We start from the raw sequence: 19,114 nt of genomic DNA on the forward strand, positions 1-19,114 counted from the left end.
AGCGGATCTGTGTATGGCTAGCTTTGTTGTTAGACTTTGGCTGCTATGTCATTGGGTTTAGCTGATCAGCTTGTAGGCATTTAAAAGCATTGTGTAACATCCTGGTTGGATGCTTCCTTTTGTGTAGAATCCTGACTTTGAGAAATATACATAATAATGTTTTGAACTTTGTCTAAAATGTTTGATTGAGACATGATTTGAGGTTTGTGCACACATCTCATCAGAAAGCATAGAGGTTGAACTTTTTTTTTTTTTACATAAGTGTGGTGAAACCAGCAGCGGAGTTCAATCCTCACAAAACAAAACCAACGCTAGTGTGGTTCTTTAAAATCACAGCGATTTCTCTACAAAGGTTGATTATCCATGACATTATTAAAGCATATAAAGATGGATTTCATGCAAACGGGGCCACCAGTTGCTCTCAGCTGATTGGTGGCTCTCTCTGTCGGGACGTCTTCTTTGTCTTGGCACAGGCTGACCGTGGACAAAGACCTCGGTCAGCCGGCGTCCACGCTGCGGCCTCGAACGCTGAACTGTTCCGGTGTTGTTGTTTATAAAGAGCCTCTGATTGACACATCGAAACTAATCTCAACACAACATTACTCCTGCTCAGTCCCTAATGGAAACATGTACAACAAAGTGACATTAGAGGCATGCTACCAGCCGTCGTTACGACGCCCGCGATCGCCGGTTCAAGTCTCCGGCGCGGGGGCGAAGGTGTGGAGAGCTGCTCCGTCTGAAAACGATGCGGAATTCTAGCTTTTTACACCCCGGCAGGACGCAGAGGACGAACATGAACGAGAACACAAACACCGCACCGCCGAGTGTTGAAAAGTGTCCGGAACCTCCGCAGCAGCAACGGCGGCGGCAGCGCTCAACGGTTTTATCTGTCGTCGAGTTTGGGCGAGTCCACCGGCTCCTCGTCTTCGTCCTTGTCGTCCTGCGCTCCGCCTGTCAGCCGCTGGCGGGCAAAGTCTTCAAAGATGATGTCATCGTCGCTGAGGGAGGGAGGGAGAGGGTTGTTGTTACTCAAGTCTAAAATACCACTTCAGCATTAAAAAACGTTAAAAACATTTACAACAGATAACAAATATGCGATAAATTTGCGATTAAAGGTCCCATGACATGGTGCTCTTTGGATGCTTTTATATAGACCTTAGTGGTCCCCTAATACTGTATCTGAAGTCTCTTTTATATAGACCTTAGTGGTCCCCTAATACTGTATCTGAAGTCTCTTTTATATAGACCTTAGTGGTCCCCTAATACTGTATCTGAAGTCTCTTTTATATAGACCTTAGTGGTCCCCTAATACTGTATCTGAAGTCTCTTTTATATAGACCTTAGTGGTCCCCTAATACTGTATCTGACGTCTCTTTTAGATAGACCTTAGTGGTCCCCAAAAACTGTATCTGAAGTCTCTTTTATATAGACCTTAGTGGTCCCCTAATACTGTATCTGAAGTCTCTTTTATATAGACCTTAGTGGTCCCCTAATACTGTATCTGAAGTCTCTTTTATATAGACCTTAGTGGTCCCCTAATACTGTATCTGAAGTCTCTTTTATATAGACCTTAGTGGTCCCCTAATACTGTATCTGAAGTCTCTTTTATATAGACCTTAGTGGTCCCCAAAAACTGTATCTGAAGTCTCTTTTATATAGACCTTAGTGGTCCCCTAATACTGTATCTGAAGTCTCTTTTATATAGACCTTAGTGGTCCAATTAATACTGTATCTGAAGTCTCTTTTATATAGACCTTAGTGGTCCCCTAATACTGTATCTGAAGTCTCTTTTATATAGACCTTAGTGGTCCCCTAATACTGTATCTGAAGTCTCTTTTATATAGACCTTAGTGGTCCCCTAATACTGTATCTGAAGTCTCTTTATATAGACCTTAGTGGTCCCCTAATACTGTATCTGAAGTCTCTTTATATAGACCTTAGTGGTCCCCTAATACTGTATCTGAAGTCTCTTTTATATAGACCTTAGTGGTCCCCAAAAACTGTATCTGAAGTCTCTTTTATATAGACCTTAGTGGTCCCCTAATACTGTATCTGAAGTCTCTTTATATAGACCTTAGTGGTCCTCTAATACTGTATCTGAAGTCTCTTTATATAGACCTTAGTGGTCCCCTAATACTGTATCTGAAGTCTCTTTTATATAGACCTTAGTGGTCCCCAAAAACTGTATCTGAAGTCTCTTTTATATAGACCTTAGTGGTCCCCTAATACTGTATCTGAAGTATCTTTTATATACACCTTAGTGGTCCCCTAATACTGTATCTGAAGTCTCTTTTATATAGACCTTAGTGGTCCCCTAATACTGTATCTGAAGTCTCTTTTATATAGACCTTAGTGGTCCCCTAATACTGTATCTTTTTTCAGGATTGTAGTTTATGGATCTGTGTTATTCTGTCTTGTTTCAAACTGAAGTGTTGCAGGTGAATGAACGTTGTGTGAGCGTGAAGTAATGAGCTGTAAAATGCAGCAGGGTTGCTCTCTGTTAGCTCACTCAGGAATGGTTTTATGATGCTCTGTCTGCTGACAGCAGGATGAGCTTCCAGTTTATGGCATGTTTCCTGCAGCGAGCATTAAGATGCATTAAGGAAGAGACTCCGGAGGCGAGGCCATCACGGATAATGCTTCAGCAGGCGGAAAGAAAAAGCTCTCTGCTTCCTGACAGTTTCTAAAGAGGCCGTAAAACACAGCAGAACCAAGGAGAGAGAGACAGAAAGACAGACAGACAGACAGACTGAAAGACAGACAGATAGACAGGCAGACAGACAGACAGACAGACAGACAGACGGCAGCTTACTTTGTGTCAAACTGGATCAAGTTTGTGTCGATCGGAGCTTCATCTGGAGCTGCAGTGAGAGAGCGCGAGGGTTAGAAATCAGTCAGGAAGATTAGGAGATGATCACAGACATTAACTGTCTAAAGTGCTGTGTCTAGTGTGTTAATTAGCTTATGATGCTAATTAGTCAAATTGCCCAAAATGCAACTTTGAGCAACCAAGCTTCATTTCATAACCCGAACCTCAATTAAAAAAGTGAAAAAAAACATCAAAAACATCGCCAAAGGTGACAAAACTTGTTTAAAAGAAGTGAAAAAAATTGGGGGACAAAATCTCGGGAAAAACGACAAAGAAACTTGTTTAAAACATTGACAAAAACATAATTAAAAAAGTGACAAAAAAATTGGAAAGAAAGTGTCATTTTTTTTTTATAAAATCGACGAAAACTTCGAGAAAAGTGTAGAAAACCCGTGAAATGACCCAAAAAAACACCAAGTTGCAGGTCAACGGGAAGACAACACAAGGGTTAAAAGTAAAGTTGAAACAACATTTCTGATACATGAACTTGTTGTAAACACGACTCACCATCTCTGTAGAAGCATTCTTCCAGGGGCTTTGGGTGCATCAACGTGAACGGCAGCTCGACAGAGACGTCACTGAAAAACAAACCATTCGATGTACAGTAGGACCAGACCGTGGTATATGCAGGATAGTCAAAATATATATAGACAAATGCTATGGGGTGCCGGCAGTCCACATGAGTAAAGAAAAGGTAATAGTTAACAATAACGAAGAATAAAGTGTCAAAAACACCTGAAAAAGCAGCAAAAATGTAGAAAATGTTGGAAAAAACGTACTTTTTTTTGATAATGTGATACAAACTATGAATAAATTGTCAAAAACGTCAAACAAGGCCACAAAATTATCAATAAAGCGGCAAAAATGATGAAAAAAATGATGAAAACATCTTTTTTTTTTTGCGACCAAAAAAGTATCAAAAATGTCAAGAAAGTGTTGAAATAGCGTAAAAAACGTCGAAAAAAAACCACAGACAGAAACGTTTTAATATTGCCTCGGCCGGCTCATAAAAACACCAATAATAACAATCCACAGACACTTATCGTGAGACGTTCAGGGGACCTTTGTAAATCTCAGTGAATTACCTTGCCGCCAGATCTCCCAGGAGCCTGAAATCAATAAACATTTAACACATTAGATAAGATCAAACTTTATTGATGGGAAAAACAATATTGTGAATACCTGACTACATTATTTAAAGGATCCCTACAGAGAGAGACCTTTCTGTTAAAGAGTAAGATCCTTTTTCAACCATAAAAACATCCACAAACTTGCATTTGCTAAACCCACCAGACTCCATGTAAATAAACAGTAATTTTAGCATTGTAAAATACACTTCATTCAATGTGGACAGAAACAAAATAAAACTATGAAAAGTAATTTTGGTCGGTTGAAAATAAACACAGTTTACTGATTTACATGTGAGAATATGCTGGCTCTATACACAAAAGTATTGCTTTTTTAAATGGAGTCTGCTGGGTTAGCGCTAGGACCTCAGAGCTATTTTTTGTTTATACAAAAAGGTCTTATAGAGGTTTTATAAGGTCTATCTCTGTAGTGATCCTTTCCATAATGTTGTCAAACACTTAGAATAATAATCTGAGTCTGTCAGAACTTTTAGTGGACTGTAACTGATGCTGAACATTTGTGCTGTAGGATTACATTGCAGCCCGGCTCAAGGCTGCCGGTTACAGTGTTCTCACTCAATACTGGACCAATTTCAAAGATTTTTGTTGCCATCAGTCACTTGAACACAAAAACATGAGAAAATAGGGTCCAGGTTTGAAAAAACTAAGAAAATGACTGCAGAGGAGAAACTACAACAAGAGACGTGCAACTGTTTGTAAAATAATTATCAAGTTTAGACATACAGTATGTAAAGCCGCAGGATGAACAGAAACTTAAGATTCACACTGAAACTAAGCTCTCAAGTCGTACTTAAATGTACATTCTTCTCACTTAAAGAAAAGAAAATTACACTACAATGGCACAACAGCTTTGTGTATATTTTTAAATTTTACAATTATTTTATAATTATACAGTAACGTACAAAGTCACAGTGTAATGTATGAATTCATGAGGTAACTTACAAAGTTATGGACTTACATATGAAATGACAGAGTAACATACAAAGTCACAGAATAATGTACAAAGCCACGTACAAAGGACACGTACAATGTCAAGGACTTACATACAAAGTCAAGGCCTAACGTACAAAATCATGGACTAACGTACAAAATCATGGAATAACGTACGAAGTCACAGGGTAACGTACAAAGTCACAGTGTAACATACGAAGTCACTGGGTAACGTACTGTCACAGGGTAATGTACTAAGTAAAATAGTAAGAGATAAAGTCACATAAAGTAATGTTAAAAAGTTACAGAAAGTCATGTACAAAATCACACAGTAATGTGTGACGTCATGGATTAACATAAAAGTCAGACTGGGTAATTTACAAAGTCATGGACAAACGTTACATAAACATAAAGAAGATATACAGCATACGGAAATAACATAAACTATGTATTTTGGTTCCAATTGGACTTTAAAGCTCGTCTCAGCTGATAATATATGATTATATGATAAAAACACAAAGTGCACTGACCCGCCTCGAGACACAACCAGCTTCACTTTGACTTTGTACGACACTATGATTCCGAGGATCTCCTTATTGGCTCCTTCTCTTAACCTGATCAAGACAGAAAACATTCAGTTAGACCAATCAGCACCTTCCTTCCTTCCTTCCACCTGTAAAGTGCTCATATTATGCTCATTTTCAGGTTCATAATTGTATTTAGAGGTTATATCAGAATAGGTTTACATGGTTTAATTTTCAAAAAACACCATATATGTATGCTGAGCTCTCTGTTTTAGCTACAGAGTTGGACTTTGTTGATCTTTGTTGGGAGTCGCACATGCTCAGTACCTAGGTAAGGACTACTAGCCAGTCAGAAGCAGAGTATGAGGGCGTGCCCTGACAGTACCTAGGTAAGGACTACTAGCCAGTCAGAAGCAGAGTATGAGGGCGGGCCCTGACAGTAGCTAGGTAAGGACTACTAGCCAGTCAGAAGCAGAGTATGAGGGCGTGCCCTGACAGTATCTAGGTAAGGACTACTAGCCAGTCAGAAGCAGAGTATGAGGGTGTGCCCTGACAGTAACTAGGTAAGGACTACTAGCCAGTCAGAAGCAGAGTATGAGGGCGTGCCCTGACAGTACCTAGGTAAGGACTACTAGCCAGTCAGAAGCAGAGTATGAGGGCGAGCCCTGACAGTAGCTAGGTAAGGACTACTAGCCAGTCAGAAGCAGAGTATGAGGGTGTGCCCTGACAGTACCTAGGTAGGGACTACTAGCCAGTCAGAAGCAGAGTATGATGGCGTGCTATACTAGCAGCTAGGCGAGCATTATAATGTGTGTTCCAAAGTGACCACGTTTGTCTCTGAAGTAAAGACTGGACTACAATAGAGCTGTTTGGAGCAGATAGTGAACAGTGTTTTCTGTTGGAGATGATAAGTCCCTTTGGGGTGGACTTTGGGCTTTTTCATTTCATAAACCTATAACATGCACAAAAATGATATACAACACAATAAAGGGAAAAAGCCAAAAAGCATAATATGAGCACCTTAAAGGGCCATATACACTCTAAGACAGATGTGAACACACGGTTCTGTTTGGTTATGGAAAGTTAAATTAGAGGTGAAGTTTTCCTATTAATTGGCAAATTAAAATTTTCAACATTCTTCCTGTAACAGATGTAACAAATTTTCCTCCTATAATTAAAGACTTAATTATTCTTTAAGTGAGCTAATAATGTTACTATTGTACCTGAAACATCCCTCAAATTCCCATAAATATCTCCAAAATATTCTCCAATCTGGCTGAACACTCTTAAGGGCCACTCTCACTTTTCCCCTTAAGTATGATGTCAGAATTTCCCACTTTCCTACAGACCTGGAAGGCATCATGACTGCTGTTGGACTCACAGTGTGCTGGAGGCCAAGTTGGTGTCCTCGTGCTTCAGTTTTCCGTCTAGAGCGAGGCCTCGTTTCTCTCGGTTGTTTGCCAGAAACGGAGTGAGAGTAAAAACCTTGCAGAAAGTCGAACTGGGAGCGACGACATCACTGAAGACAAACGAAACATGAACCCAGATGTCAACTTCTGACTTGATTCACTTCAAACCAGGGAGGCACCAAATCCAGGATTCTGCTTTAGATTCGGCTGAATATTGGGCTTTTTGACAGGGTTGGGTTTCTGCTGAACCTTAGAATTTTTTTCCAGCGAACCAAACCGTACGCTTGCACTAGGCGCGCTACACTGGTCGCCATAATGACGGTGCCATTGATTACGGGAAGGTGTTTACATAGGTGGAATGGAACTGTTGAGCAGAAAAAAGTGTTGTTTGGCAGTACTTTCAGTCAAAAGAAAGCCATTCAAGTCAAGCTACATTTTCAATCTGTTCAATGCTGATCGGTCTGGTGGTGGCGAGGACCCTCAACTATACACAACATGGCTGCTGTTACAACATCTGGTATCAAGCAGCCAGAATGCAGCAACTTCAGGTACAGCAAAGGAAGGACAGTCCCTGTTTACTTCATTAATGTGTTTACTGTGTTCATGGACTGAGGATGGGGGTAGAATTCTGTATTTGGTTTCGGATTTGGCAGAATCTTAACCAGTGGATTCGGTATTCAGCCGAACCTCAAAAATCTGGATTCGGTGCATCCGTTACAAATGCAATATGATGATATGATGGTGTCTGACCATTAAGAGCTTTGTAGGTCAGGAGAAGGATTTTAAATTCAATTCTGGATTTAACAGTAGTGAATACAAGAGAAATATGATCTCATTTCCTGGTTTAATCTGGATCAGAGAGTTTAAAGACCAGATGTGCCTAATTTTTTGCGATGTTACACAGTGAAAAAAGGCTGTTCTTGAAGATTGTTTTATGTGGGCGTTAAAGGATATATCCTCATAAAAGATAACTTTATCAAAGACAAAGATAAGTGTAGCTATATCTTTGGAAAATGAGCTTTGGAGGTGTTTGGGGGCCAAGTGCAATAATATCACAGAACTGATTCTTCTGATTTCCGATAGGTCACCTCGATGGTTTATTTTGGTTCAGGTTAAAGAAAGTAAACAAGTAAATAAGTGTTTGACTGTTCTTCGAGGTAAAGGTACTCCTGCCTGCTTCTCCAAGCCTGCAGGAGAAGCCGGCTACTTCCTCTTTAGCGCTCCGCTAACTTGAATGACAATGTGATCTTTCCAAATGTTATCGGACCGAATGGATCAAATTATGACAGTGAAATGAGTCATTTTGCAGGGGGTTGTGACGCTCAAAAAAATGTATCTGCTGATTTACGGACTTCTCTTTCTCCATGTAAGTCTGAGGGAAACTGTATTTTTGGGCCAGAGGGCATCACGTGACGGGACACAGGAGTTGTAGTTCCAATGTTTGGCCACTATGTCCAATTTCTTTCAAAGCCCGGTGCACTTTCTGGAGGCTTTCTTCTCCAAACTAGGGGCGTGCCGATCGCCATCTACTGTAGGTGATACACTGACTTTAGAGAAGTAGCTCATACAACCACACTTCAAAACATCATCTTCAACTCTTCCTTTAAAGACATATTATATATATTAAAGGTATTGTAGGGAAAACTAACTTTCTGTCATATTTGCTGAACCTGACCCTATGTTCGAGTACATGAACTACATGAAGCAGGTCATTTAAAACAAATGTGGCTCCTCTGGCACCACATACAGCCTGTAGTGCTCCCTGTTCAGATGCACCAATCAGGGCCGGAGAGTGTCTAACTGTGGGTCAATCACTGCTCATTCATTCTCCCTTGTGGGGGCAGGGGCTTAGGAGACCATTATGGGCTTTAGTGGAAAGGGGGGAGGGACTGAGAAGTTGTTGATGTTCAAATATTTTTGGTCCTGGATCTTCACAATCCTACTTACGGCACCTTTAAATATAAGTATTGAGAAAAGAGGGAATTTGTTGAGTAAAACCAGGTAATACAACCGAAAAATCCAGCACTGAATGGACCTTGTGTTGTTTAAACCGAAGCAGAGAGAAATGAAACTGACTCTGACTCCTCGGTGGCCACCGGACATTTGTACTGCGCCGTGTTGAACAGGCAGATGTCCGCGTGCTGGCGCACTGTGGAAACACAAACCAATCAATCGATCATTAACACAAACTGCTGCACAGATCGAGAGAGAGGGAGAGAGAGAGAGAGAGAGAGAGAGAGAGAGAGGACAGGTTCAGATACCTGAGATCTTCATCTTCTTCACGGTCTTGTTGGTGTTGTTGGTGACGTGGACGTTAACGCTGATCGGCTCCCCGTGGTAATAAATCTGAGAGAGAAACATATACTTGTACTCCACTACACCTCAGAAGTAAATATTGTACTTTTTAAGCCTGATTTATGATTGTACGTAGGCTCTATGTAGAAATGGAGAAACAAAGTGTCTCCTCTGTTCTTCCTGACCACGGTGGGAGATCTGGAGCAGGAGAAGTTAACCCTCTCCTTGATCTCATGTTGTTGATGGAGAAGGAGAACCAGGACATGAGTCGGGGGGGAAATGTGCGTGTGCGTTACCTCTTTGTCCAGAGCGTTTGTGTGTGTGTGTGTGTGTGTGTGTGTGTGTGTGTGTGTGTGTGTGTGTGTGTGTGTGTGTGTGTGTGTGTGTGCGTGTCCATGTGTTAACCTCTTTGTCCAGAGAGTGTGTGTGTGTGCGTGTCCATGTGTTAACCTCTTTGTCCAGAGAGGCCTCCAGGTGCAGAGGTTTGTCCGACATCAGAAACTGTCTGGTGGTTTCTGCCGTTGGCTGAGGACCGGGTTTCTCCGGAGCATACTGCACCTTTCGGATCACCAGACGCACCGAGTTCCTGCAACCACAACACAGAGGCTAACACTGCTACTGCTAATACTATTGCATCATAGGGAACGCTAAACACGGGGTCAGTCCTATGTTCCCACATTTCTACGATTTTTCTTAAAATTAGGCCCTATGTTGCCACAGCCCGATGTTCCCAGGGTTAGGGTTAGTTACCAGATTTACCCTTAAAGCTACATTCCATCTGTAGTCCATTGCTACTGGATAATAAGTTGGGTGTTATTGGGACATTGGGAGAAAGTAGGATAAAATCTGATACAAATTTATGAAAAAGCAAATGTGGGAACATAGGGCCTAATTTTGGAAAAAAAATCTTAGAAATGTGGCAACATAGGGCTGTGGGAACATAGGGACGCCCCCCGCCAACACTGAGCCCTAGGCAAGATTTCAGCTGTTTTTGTTTGGTTTGATTGGGTCAAACAACACAGGACTTTCATCCAGGAGACCGGGGTTCATGTCCCTGTTCTTGTCCCGCGTGTCACTAAAATGTAAATTTTTTACAAAATGTAAATTTCAGTGACAAGCGGGACAAGAACAGGCACATGACACACCCATCCATAATCTTCTCCTAAACCTAACCGTCTCGTTCTTGTGTCATGTCAGTTATGTCAGTCAAACGTACGTCCTGACGCAGAGCGTCAAAAAGGGAAGCTAAAGGAGACTTTTTGCGTCAATAACAAATGCCAAAGACACCCGACCAAGCGTTGCTTTATGACGTGATAGGAGTGACACTATGTTGCTTGTCTCGGTCATGACTCAGCCTCGGTAGGTGGTCTTAGTCTCGCATCGCTAGTCCCTCCTCCATAGCTCTGTGGAGGAAGGTCTGACAAGTCCACATAACATTCCGGGATGGGATAAAAATGTGCTCTGGTTTATTGACATTTCTTTAAACCAATCACAATCGTCTTGGGCGGTGCTAAGTTCCAGAAGGAGCCACGGTGCCTCTGCTAAATAGTCTCAGGAAGGAACTTGTTTTGGTGGAACATGTGTACATTAAAAAGTAGTTTTAGTCGTGCGACAGAAAACTCCAATTGGACAGATAGTCTAGCTAGCTGTCTGGATTTACCCTGCAGAGATCTGAGGAGAAGTTAACCATAGTCCTCATAGAAGAACACCAGAACAATCCCCTCAGTTTTACCTTTTATGGATCTTTTCTTCAACGTTTTCTGCACAGAAAGCTTTCACCTCGAAGTCGACTCCGCAGGCCTGAAGACACACAAATGTTCATTTATTTCCTTAGTTTTTCGGCTCAGTTAGGGTGAACGAGGTGTCGAGGAGGAAGTGAACACGTATTTACCTTCCCGGTGTCCTCGGGGCCAGGCTGCAGGGTGACGGAGCACGGCAGGTTCAGAGGAATCTGGAAACACATGGGAGGAAGAAAAGCTGGTTAAATTAGGGGATGTCATTGTGTCAAAAAAGGTAGAAAGACCGGAAAAAAAGCAAACAAAAACATCAAAGAGAGACAAAACAATCAATAAAAGACACGAAAATGTCCGGATGACGGAAGACGGCAGGTTCAGACAAATCTTCTTAACTCTCCTGTTGTTTTAAATTAAAAACATTTATCAAATCTTTGGTTTTTAAAGATCTTTTATCGATTGTTTTTTCTTCGAATGCTATAAAATTGACCAAAACTCCCAAATTCAATGAATGTAGAAGGATGTAAAACGAATGAATGAATGAATGAAACACACTGTGTGCTGCATACTTGGAAGGTGAACGGGTGGGCATGTTCTCCCAGTTTTTTGATCAGTCGTTCCTGCAGACGAGTCAGACTCTTCTTCTCTTCGGCCGGCGGAGGAAACGCCTGCACGTTCGCCACAAACAGATCTTTACGAAACGTCAAACCCAGGACGTCCAGATCCTCGCGGCCGTACCGGAACGCACACGTCAGAGTCACAAACACTAAGGGAACAAAAACATAAGTTATCATATCTTTATTATATTTAGGGCCCTATCTTGCACCCGGCGCAGCGCAAGTGTCTTTGCTAGTTTAAGACCGACGCAGTTGTCAGTTCAGGTGCATTCTGGGCGTGCTGGTCTTACAGGGAGGTGTGTTCAGGTGCATTCTGGGCGTGCTGGTCTTACAGGGAGGTGTGTTCAGGTGCATTCTGGGCGTGCTGGTCTTACAGGGAGGTGTGTTCAGATGCATTCTGGGCGTGCTGGTCTTACAGGGAGGTGTTTTCAGGTGCATTCTGGGAGTATTGCTATCTTGAGGCAGCGGGAAGTGATCACACCATTGACCAACAAAAACCTGGTCTAAAGTCAATCAGCATTTCATTGTTATTTTAACAGAGCATTAGTGAAATGCTCCTAGGCTCGTGCACAGCGCACGCACACTATGCTTGTTACACAGACAGGGACGCACAGCAGCACACACACATGCAGAAGATCACAAATAACAATATTAAGTTGGAAATCCTCCATCATAACAGCAATGCTCCAAGGTCCAAACACGCCTGGCTTTTAAAGGTAATGGGAAATGAAACTCTGATTGGTTTATTACATGTTACGCCCAAAACACACCTCTGATTAACGAAGACACGAAGTACAACCCTTTAGAACCATGAGCCCGGTGCCCTAAACGCACCTGCGCCATGCGCTTCACGCCGTGCGCTTAGATCGTTAAAATAGGGCCCTACATCTTAAACACACGTCAGAGTCACAAACACTAAGGGACAAAAACATAATATATTATCTTACATTATATTATATTATATTACAAGGACGTATGTTTGGGTTCCACATTGGGGGGTTGAGGTCTCCAACTATCTAGAGAGGTCCCAGGACACATCTGCAAGTGTTGACAAATAAGAGACAAATAGGATTGTGATGTCTTCCCATCAACCATGAATGTTTTGTCCTTCTGGGTCACAATTGAAAATGAACTTTTTTTGGCACTTTTTCCAATGTTTTTGACACTTAACGCACATGTTTTTGGTCACTTTTCGCTTTTTAAAATTCATGGTCATTACACCTATGACATTATACCTAATTTATGAGTTAGAAAAAGCTGAAATTATGCATTTTTTGACTAATAGTTAAGATCAGAGGATGTTGAATGAATTTCAAATGCTATAAAATGGAATAAAACACCCAAAATTCAATGAAAGTAATCATTAATGTACCTGCGATGATTGTTATAAGGGTTCCATATAATGTACATCATGCATCCATGTTATTTTTGGGCAATTTGATTGTAGGAAACCCATATTTCTGATATAAAAAAAATTGAAAATGGGTCAAATTTCACCCTAGGACAACACAAGGGTTAAGGGTTAAATAATCATTCTGCAGTTTCCAGTCTTTGTGGTGGAAGTTATTTGGTCTGTGAATAAGAAACGAGTATCTGTGTTAATTTCTGACTCACCTTTCCTCTCCTTCAGGTACTCGGGGTCGATCAGGACGACGCCGTCTGCAGGAAGGAAAGTCAGAAAGACACAGAGCAGCCGGAGGGCGCCGGGCGAATGCCGGCAGGGAGGAAAGAGAAGAGAAAGATCATAAGAAAAGCAATACAAAAAGTCGGAAAAGGCGCCAATAACCATCAAAAGAAAAGCCCAAAATGTCCCAAAAAAAACACATAAAAAACATTAAAAAGAAAACTTAAAGCAAAAGATGTGTGTATATGTATATATATATATATGATTTCTGACAGTTTGAAGAAATTAAAGAAATGAATCTCACCGACGGGCTCCACCAGGTCCACGTGGTCCACAAAGTCTCTCTTCCCCAAATAGACAGTAAGCTGAGGGAGGAACACAGCTCAGAGATCAGCCAATCACAGTGCTAAGACGTCAGCCAATCACAGCGCTAAGACGTCAACCAATCACAGCGCTAAGATGTCAGCCAATCATAATGTTACTTCAGTAAAAGTCTGAAAGTATCATCAGAAAAATGTAGTTAAAGTATTAAACCATTGTAGAAAGTGTAAAGGATCCAACCAGTTGTGTGTTTAATGGTCTAATCATTCAGACCTGCCAACATGTACGCATTTTGCGTACTCGGCACGCATTTTGACCCTTAAGTACGCTTGTACGATTCGCTGCTCTCTAGGTACGCATTTTGTTGCATCTCTTATTTCTCCGGTTTCAGTTTCTATGCAATCTACATCTATGACGTTGATTCTGCCCATTGATTCTGCCGCTGAGGAGTGGAGTGAAAAGCTTTCGGCCATTCAGAGCGCTGCATTTTAACCCTCCGCCCACCTGCTACTCCCTTCTTATATACTGTCTATGGCCACTCCTAGCCAAATGCTTCGCGCGTTTAATTCAACTCAGTGCCTTAGCAACCCAGGCTGTCCGGATAACTGTAGGCTTGCATGCCATGGCAGAACCGCCTCAAAAAAAAGGTTCGTAGAACAGTATATATCGGAACGATTTCTTAACGGGAGAGATAGCCTTTCCTCCACATGTCCAGGCTACCTCACAGAGACAGTATATAGAACCTACTCACGCGTTCTGCACCGTGTGCAAAACAGACATCGACATCAGTCACCAAGGGGCAACAGGTAACCAACACAGTCCCATAAACAAATACTCTCCACCCCGAAACCTAATGATATTAAAAATAAATGGATGATAAGAAAAAAGCGTTCATAGTGTCCATCAGTAATGAGAGTAACGCGTTACAATTCAGTAGTTGAAATGACTACAGAGACGGATACATTTGCGACACGGACATTATTTTCCGGAGTTGTTTACACTGCGTTGAAGCGTGCTGTCCCGTCCCTGTTCCCCGTGGTCAGAGCCAGAACCAGAGACGGTAACCGACAACATCTGCGTCCTGTCAGTGCCGACAGCAACGTGACCAAGCAACTGACAGATAAGATGTCGAGAATTAATGTTTCGTCTTGCTACACGTAATATTACATTTTATCAGCGGTGGAAAGTAAGTCTTCCGTCAGCTACTTTGATTCAATTTTAATTGGGTATTTTTCATTTAATCCTACTGATTAAGTTTCTTCTAGTCCATCACAATTCAGAGTCAAGTAGGCTTTTGAACGTTTTACTTAACTATTTTTTTTTATAGCTTTAGTTACTTTGCAGCGTCAGATTAATAATACAAAATAATATGAATAAATTATGATGCATTAAAGTGGATAAAGATGAGACTTTTTTGACCCCTGGTGAAATTCACAAGCTACCTGCCAAGAATACTTCTACTAATAAGAATAAAGAATACTACTAATTATTCTACTACTGCTTCTATTTTGGTAAAAGTAACGCAAAAGTAGTGAAAGCATTACAATTCGGAGACAATAATATTGTAATATAACTAATTACTATCAAAGACAATAACTAGTAATCAATAATGTATTACATTTTGGAATTAACTTGCCCAACACTGGTGTCAATAGGCTAGCCTATCACACCTGCAATCCTTCCCATTAGTTGGGGGCAGTTAGCAAAGTTGTGGAATGGCTAGAAAACTAAAAGGTTTTAGAAAGGCCAGGTGCTGATTAACGTCAGATAAAGGTAACAGTTAGGCTATTTATGTGATGTGATGGCAACTGACATATTGCAATTTCACCCATGTAAATTTTTTACATGGGTGGCTTTAATTACATAGCTTTTTTAATTTTAAAAGCGTATCTGAAAATATCTGACCCATGTTATTTATTAGCCTATAATTGTGTCTCTGTCAGGCTTCCATCTGTGCTTTTTTAGTAGTTGCTTTAGGCCTATTTAAAGTTGCTTTATTAGTAAATCATTACTTAGACTACTTCATTTCCCTTCAGTAATCAGAAGAAGGCTACGTGTTAACCTGGTCTAACTCTCATCTTTAACACAGAAGTACTTAGGCATATTTATTAGCTCTCTCTGCCTCCTGTTGGTTAGACTAACAAATATATGGGCACAAAATATTGGACAGGATATAAGAAAACATTTGTATAGTAGTTTCACTACGCGTACAGCCGTTCATCCACTCCTCTACACAGTAATAATAATTTATTGTAATCTAGAAGGTAGTGATGAGCCAAACAATGTATTTCCAGGTGGAAGAAGTTTTCATGGGCTATGCCTCCTGTACAACAGTTTGTTTTCAATTCAACCATAACCAATTCAACCATAACCATTGTATATGGTTATGGAGTAACAAAATTGATTGAAACATCTTGATTGGTGAAATTATATTATGTATGGTTATATATAGTTTTCTCATTGGTGACTGCAACGGTGGAGCGATATTGGCGGTGGGCGGTGATTGACTCATAACATTTCTTCAAGGTTGGCAGGTCTGAATCATTTCAGCTGGACTTGTAGGCCGTTATATTGTTGGCTAGTTTCATTTAGAATAAAAACATCAGATTTTATGAACTACATGTGTTTTGTGTGCATCTTAATATGTAAAGTAACTAGTAACTAAAGCTGTAACAGATGAACGTAGTGGAGTCAAAAGTACAATCTTTCTCTCTGAAATGTAGCGGAGTAGAAGTAGAAAGTGGCATTAAAAGAAAAGACTCAAGTAAAGTACAAGTACCTCAACATTTGGACTCAAGTACAGTACTAGAGTAATTGTACTTAATATTACTTTAAGTACAATTACTTTTGTACTTAAAGTTACTTTAAACCACTGGCTAATGTTTACCTCACAATCGCCAGTGTGTGAAAGCTGGCTGGCTCGCCAACAACCAGTGGGACCAAACCAGAAAGTTGTTGTACGTTACATATAAAACACAGTGTATATTTTGGTTGGTAAAACATCTTACAAAGTGTATTTGTCCAATAAAGTCAAACTATCTAATTACAAAAGTGTCCACAGACTCTTCATGGGTGTTTGCAGGCACTCGTTTGGTTGTTTGGTACTTTTCTTTGGGTGTTTCCATACGTTAGCTTGGTGTTCACATATTTCTTTGGTCTTTACACCCTTTTCTGTGTCTGCACAACTTCTTTTTTCAAACATTTACATCCATTGTTTTCGAGTGTTCGGTTTCTATTCAGGGTTAAAATGTCCCTCCAGGTTTAAGTTAGTGGAAGAAGAGTACTCACCTTTCCATTGGGACTGGCTTTCTTAAACACTCTGGAAACAAACAGAGAGAAAAGCAGGTAAATTAAACAGATTTCTGTGTTTTATCTTCGTCTATATCTTCTGTTTTTTCTGGTAAGCATATAAAGTTAATTATTATTCTTAGTCGTCACCGCATAAAAAAAAAATGTTGATAAATTGCCAGAAACTGCAAAAAAATGACAACAAAAGTTACAAAAACTTCAAAAATGTGGGCAAAACACCCAAAACTTTGAACAAAAAGGGTAACGTCAGAAACGTGTACGTCAAAAACTGGTCATAAACATGACTCAGCACCAAAAAATTTGAAAAAAACATTAAAAATCCCTAAAAAGGTCAGCAAGAACAGACAAACATGTCGAAACATCTTTAGAATGTCAGAATATTGGACAAAAAAGTTTGAACTCATATTCCCCTGTTTTTTTTTTCGCATCGGGTTTCTGAGCATCAATGCAGTCGGGGAATGACTGTAACCATAGGTAACCATAGGCGTAGATTTCGGGGGGGATGCAGGAAATATGTACCCCCCCCCCACCAATATTTAGAAGAGGTAGATTTGTTTTCCCTTCAAAAAATATGAACGATAACCCACTCCCCAAAAGAGGTAAAAAATAACCGTTCAGGGGGCTGAAAACAAGACGAGACCTATCTTGCACCCAGCTGAACGTGGCACAAAGCCACACACACACACACACACACACACACACACACACACACACGCTTTTTTCAAAGTTTTTGTCACTTTTTTCGAAGTTTGTCACTTATTTGAATGTTTTGAACCTTTTGTCGACATAGTGTCCTTCCTTCTTTCTACTGTGTTTTTCTCTAAGTTTTTATTACTATTTTCGACCTATTCTTGCCTTACTTCCTTCTTTCTACAGAGACTTTGTTTTTCTACCAAAAATGACTTAGTTACCTGGTTAGGGGGTACATGGCTTAAAAATACTATTCAATCCAGTGACATATGAGACTTCAGTCGCTCTGTTTTGAGCAAACATCACTATGAAGTATAGTGGTCATAAATCATCCCGTGTCGAATCATGACGAGAGATGACGAGTTTTGTTTTGAAACAAAATTTTGAACTGAGCCATGTTGGTTTTTGAAAAAGCAGAGTTTTCAGGATGAAACGGATCACTTTTAGTTAGTTTGTAACAGTTGTACATTATAGAGAACAGTTTGAGAACCAGTGGTCTGACAGAGTTGTTGCTGTAGATGTATAGGACTCCTATAAAAACACGTGATGAGGTTTTTCCTTTCCATAAATATATAATAATAATAATAATAATAATAATATTTGCAGAAGAAGTCTCCAGAATTCAGCAAATGAAGCAACAAAAACTTCAGAAAAAACAGCGAGCGGGAAACTGGACGCCTCGTCCTTTTAAAGCCGTGGCGGCACTCCCAGAATGCATTGCCTGGCTGCTGACAGATACAGAAGTCGTCAGCTGTCAGTCTCCATCCTCCTCTTCCTCCCGAGAGACATTCAGGGCCCGTCATGAGGCGTTCAGGGGCCTGACACCGAGGTGTTTAGGGCCCGACATGAGGCGTTCAGGGGCCAGCACAGAGGTGCTCAGGGGCCTGGACACGAGGCGTTCAGGGTCCTGCACAGAGGCATTCAGGGCCTGATACGAGACGTTCAGGGGCCTGCACAAGCTGTCAGTCTTCATCCTCCTCTTCCTCTCTCTAAACCTGTCAGTCTTCATCCTCTTCCTCTCTACAGCTGCCTGACTTCATCTCTTCTTCTCCTCTCCTCTCCTCTCCGTGTTGATGATGTCATAAATTAGCCGCCGCAGCTCCATTAGCTCTCAGCTTCAGTTTACAGGAAACCGCAGAGGCTCCTGGGAGCTCGCTCAGCACCATTACTGCTCGCCTGCGTCTCTGTGCAATTAACAACTACATCAGCCAACAAAAACAGGAAGACACCAGACGCAAAATATCGTAAATAGAAGACAGAAAAATTGTAAAAAAAAATATATATATATATTTATATATATATATATATATATATATATATTTTTTTTTTTACAATTTTTATAAGTTTTTATATATATATATATATAACCAATAAAATAAATCCAAACCTTGAAACGTGAAAAATCTTTAAAATGTGAAAGCACTTCTCTTAACCCTGCAAATGTTTGTTTTTATTTCAAAATATAAAATTAATTTTGTGATCGTCAGATCAGAGTTGTTGATGGTATTAGTTTATATTTGGACCATTTCATGTGTTTTACAATCTGTCACAAACAGCTCAGTGATAAGAAAATGCATTTAAATCACTTTAATCAGAATCTTATTAACATAAATCCTTCAGTTTATATCTGGGGATCTACGGGGGG

General features: G+C 40.6%; 1 protein-coding gene across 1 annotated transcript; it reads right to left on the reverse strand.

Moving 5' to 3' along the window:
- Nucleotides 1-883: 883 nt before the first annotated feature.
- On the reverse strand, nucleotides 884-18,478 carry arrb1 (arrestin, beta 1). Its single transcript, XM_028574138.1, has 16 exons — nucleotides 18,295-18,478; nucleotides 16,759-16,832; nucleotides 13,454-13,514; nucleotides 13,140-13,184; nucleotides 11,478-11,674; nucleotides 11,067-11,126; nucleotides 10,908-10,975; nucleotides 9,626-9,761; nucleotides 9,142-9,226; nucleotides 8,957-9,029; nucleotides 6,853-6,990; nucleotides 5,478-5,561; nucleotides 3,955-3,978; nucleotides 3,377-3,447; nucleotides 2,813-2,861; nucleotides 884-998 (listed from the first exon to the last, which is right to left on the reverse strand). The coding sequence occupies exons 1-16, from the start codon at nucleotides 18,476-18,478 to the stop codon at nucleotides 884-886; spliced, it is 1,464 nt and encodes a 487-aa protein (XP_028429939.1).
- Nucleotides 18,479-19,114: the final 636 nt, after the last annotated feature.

Source organism: Perca flavescens, chromosome 3 (assembly GCF_004354835.1).
Source record: "Perca flavescens isolate YP-PL-M2 chromosome 3, PFLA_1.0, whole genome shotgun sequence".
Taxonomy (NCBI): domain Eukaryota; kingdom Metazoa; phylum Chordata; class Actinopteri; order Perciformes; family Percidae; genus Perca; species Perca flavescens.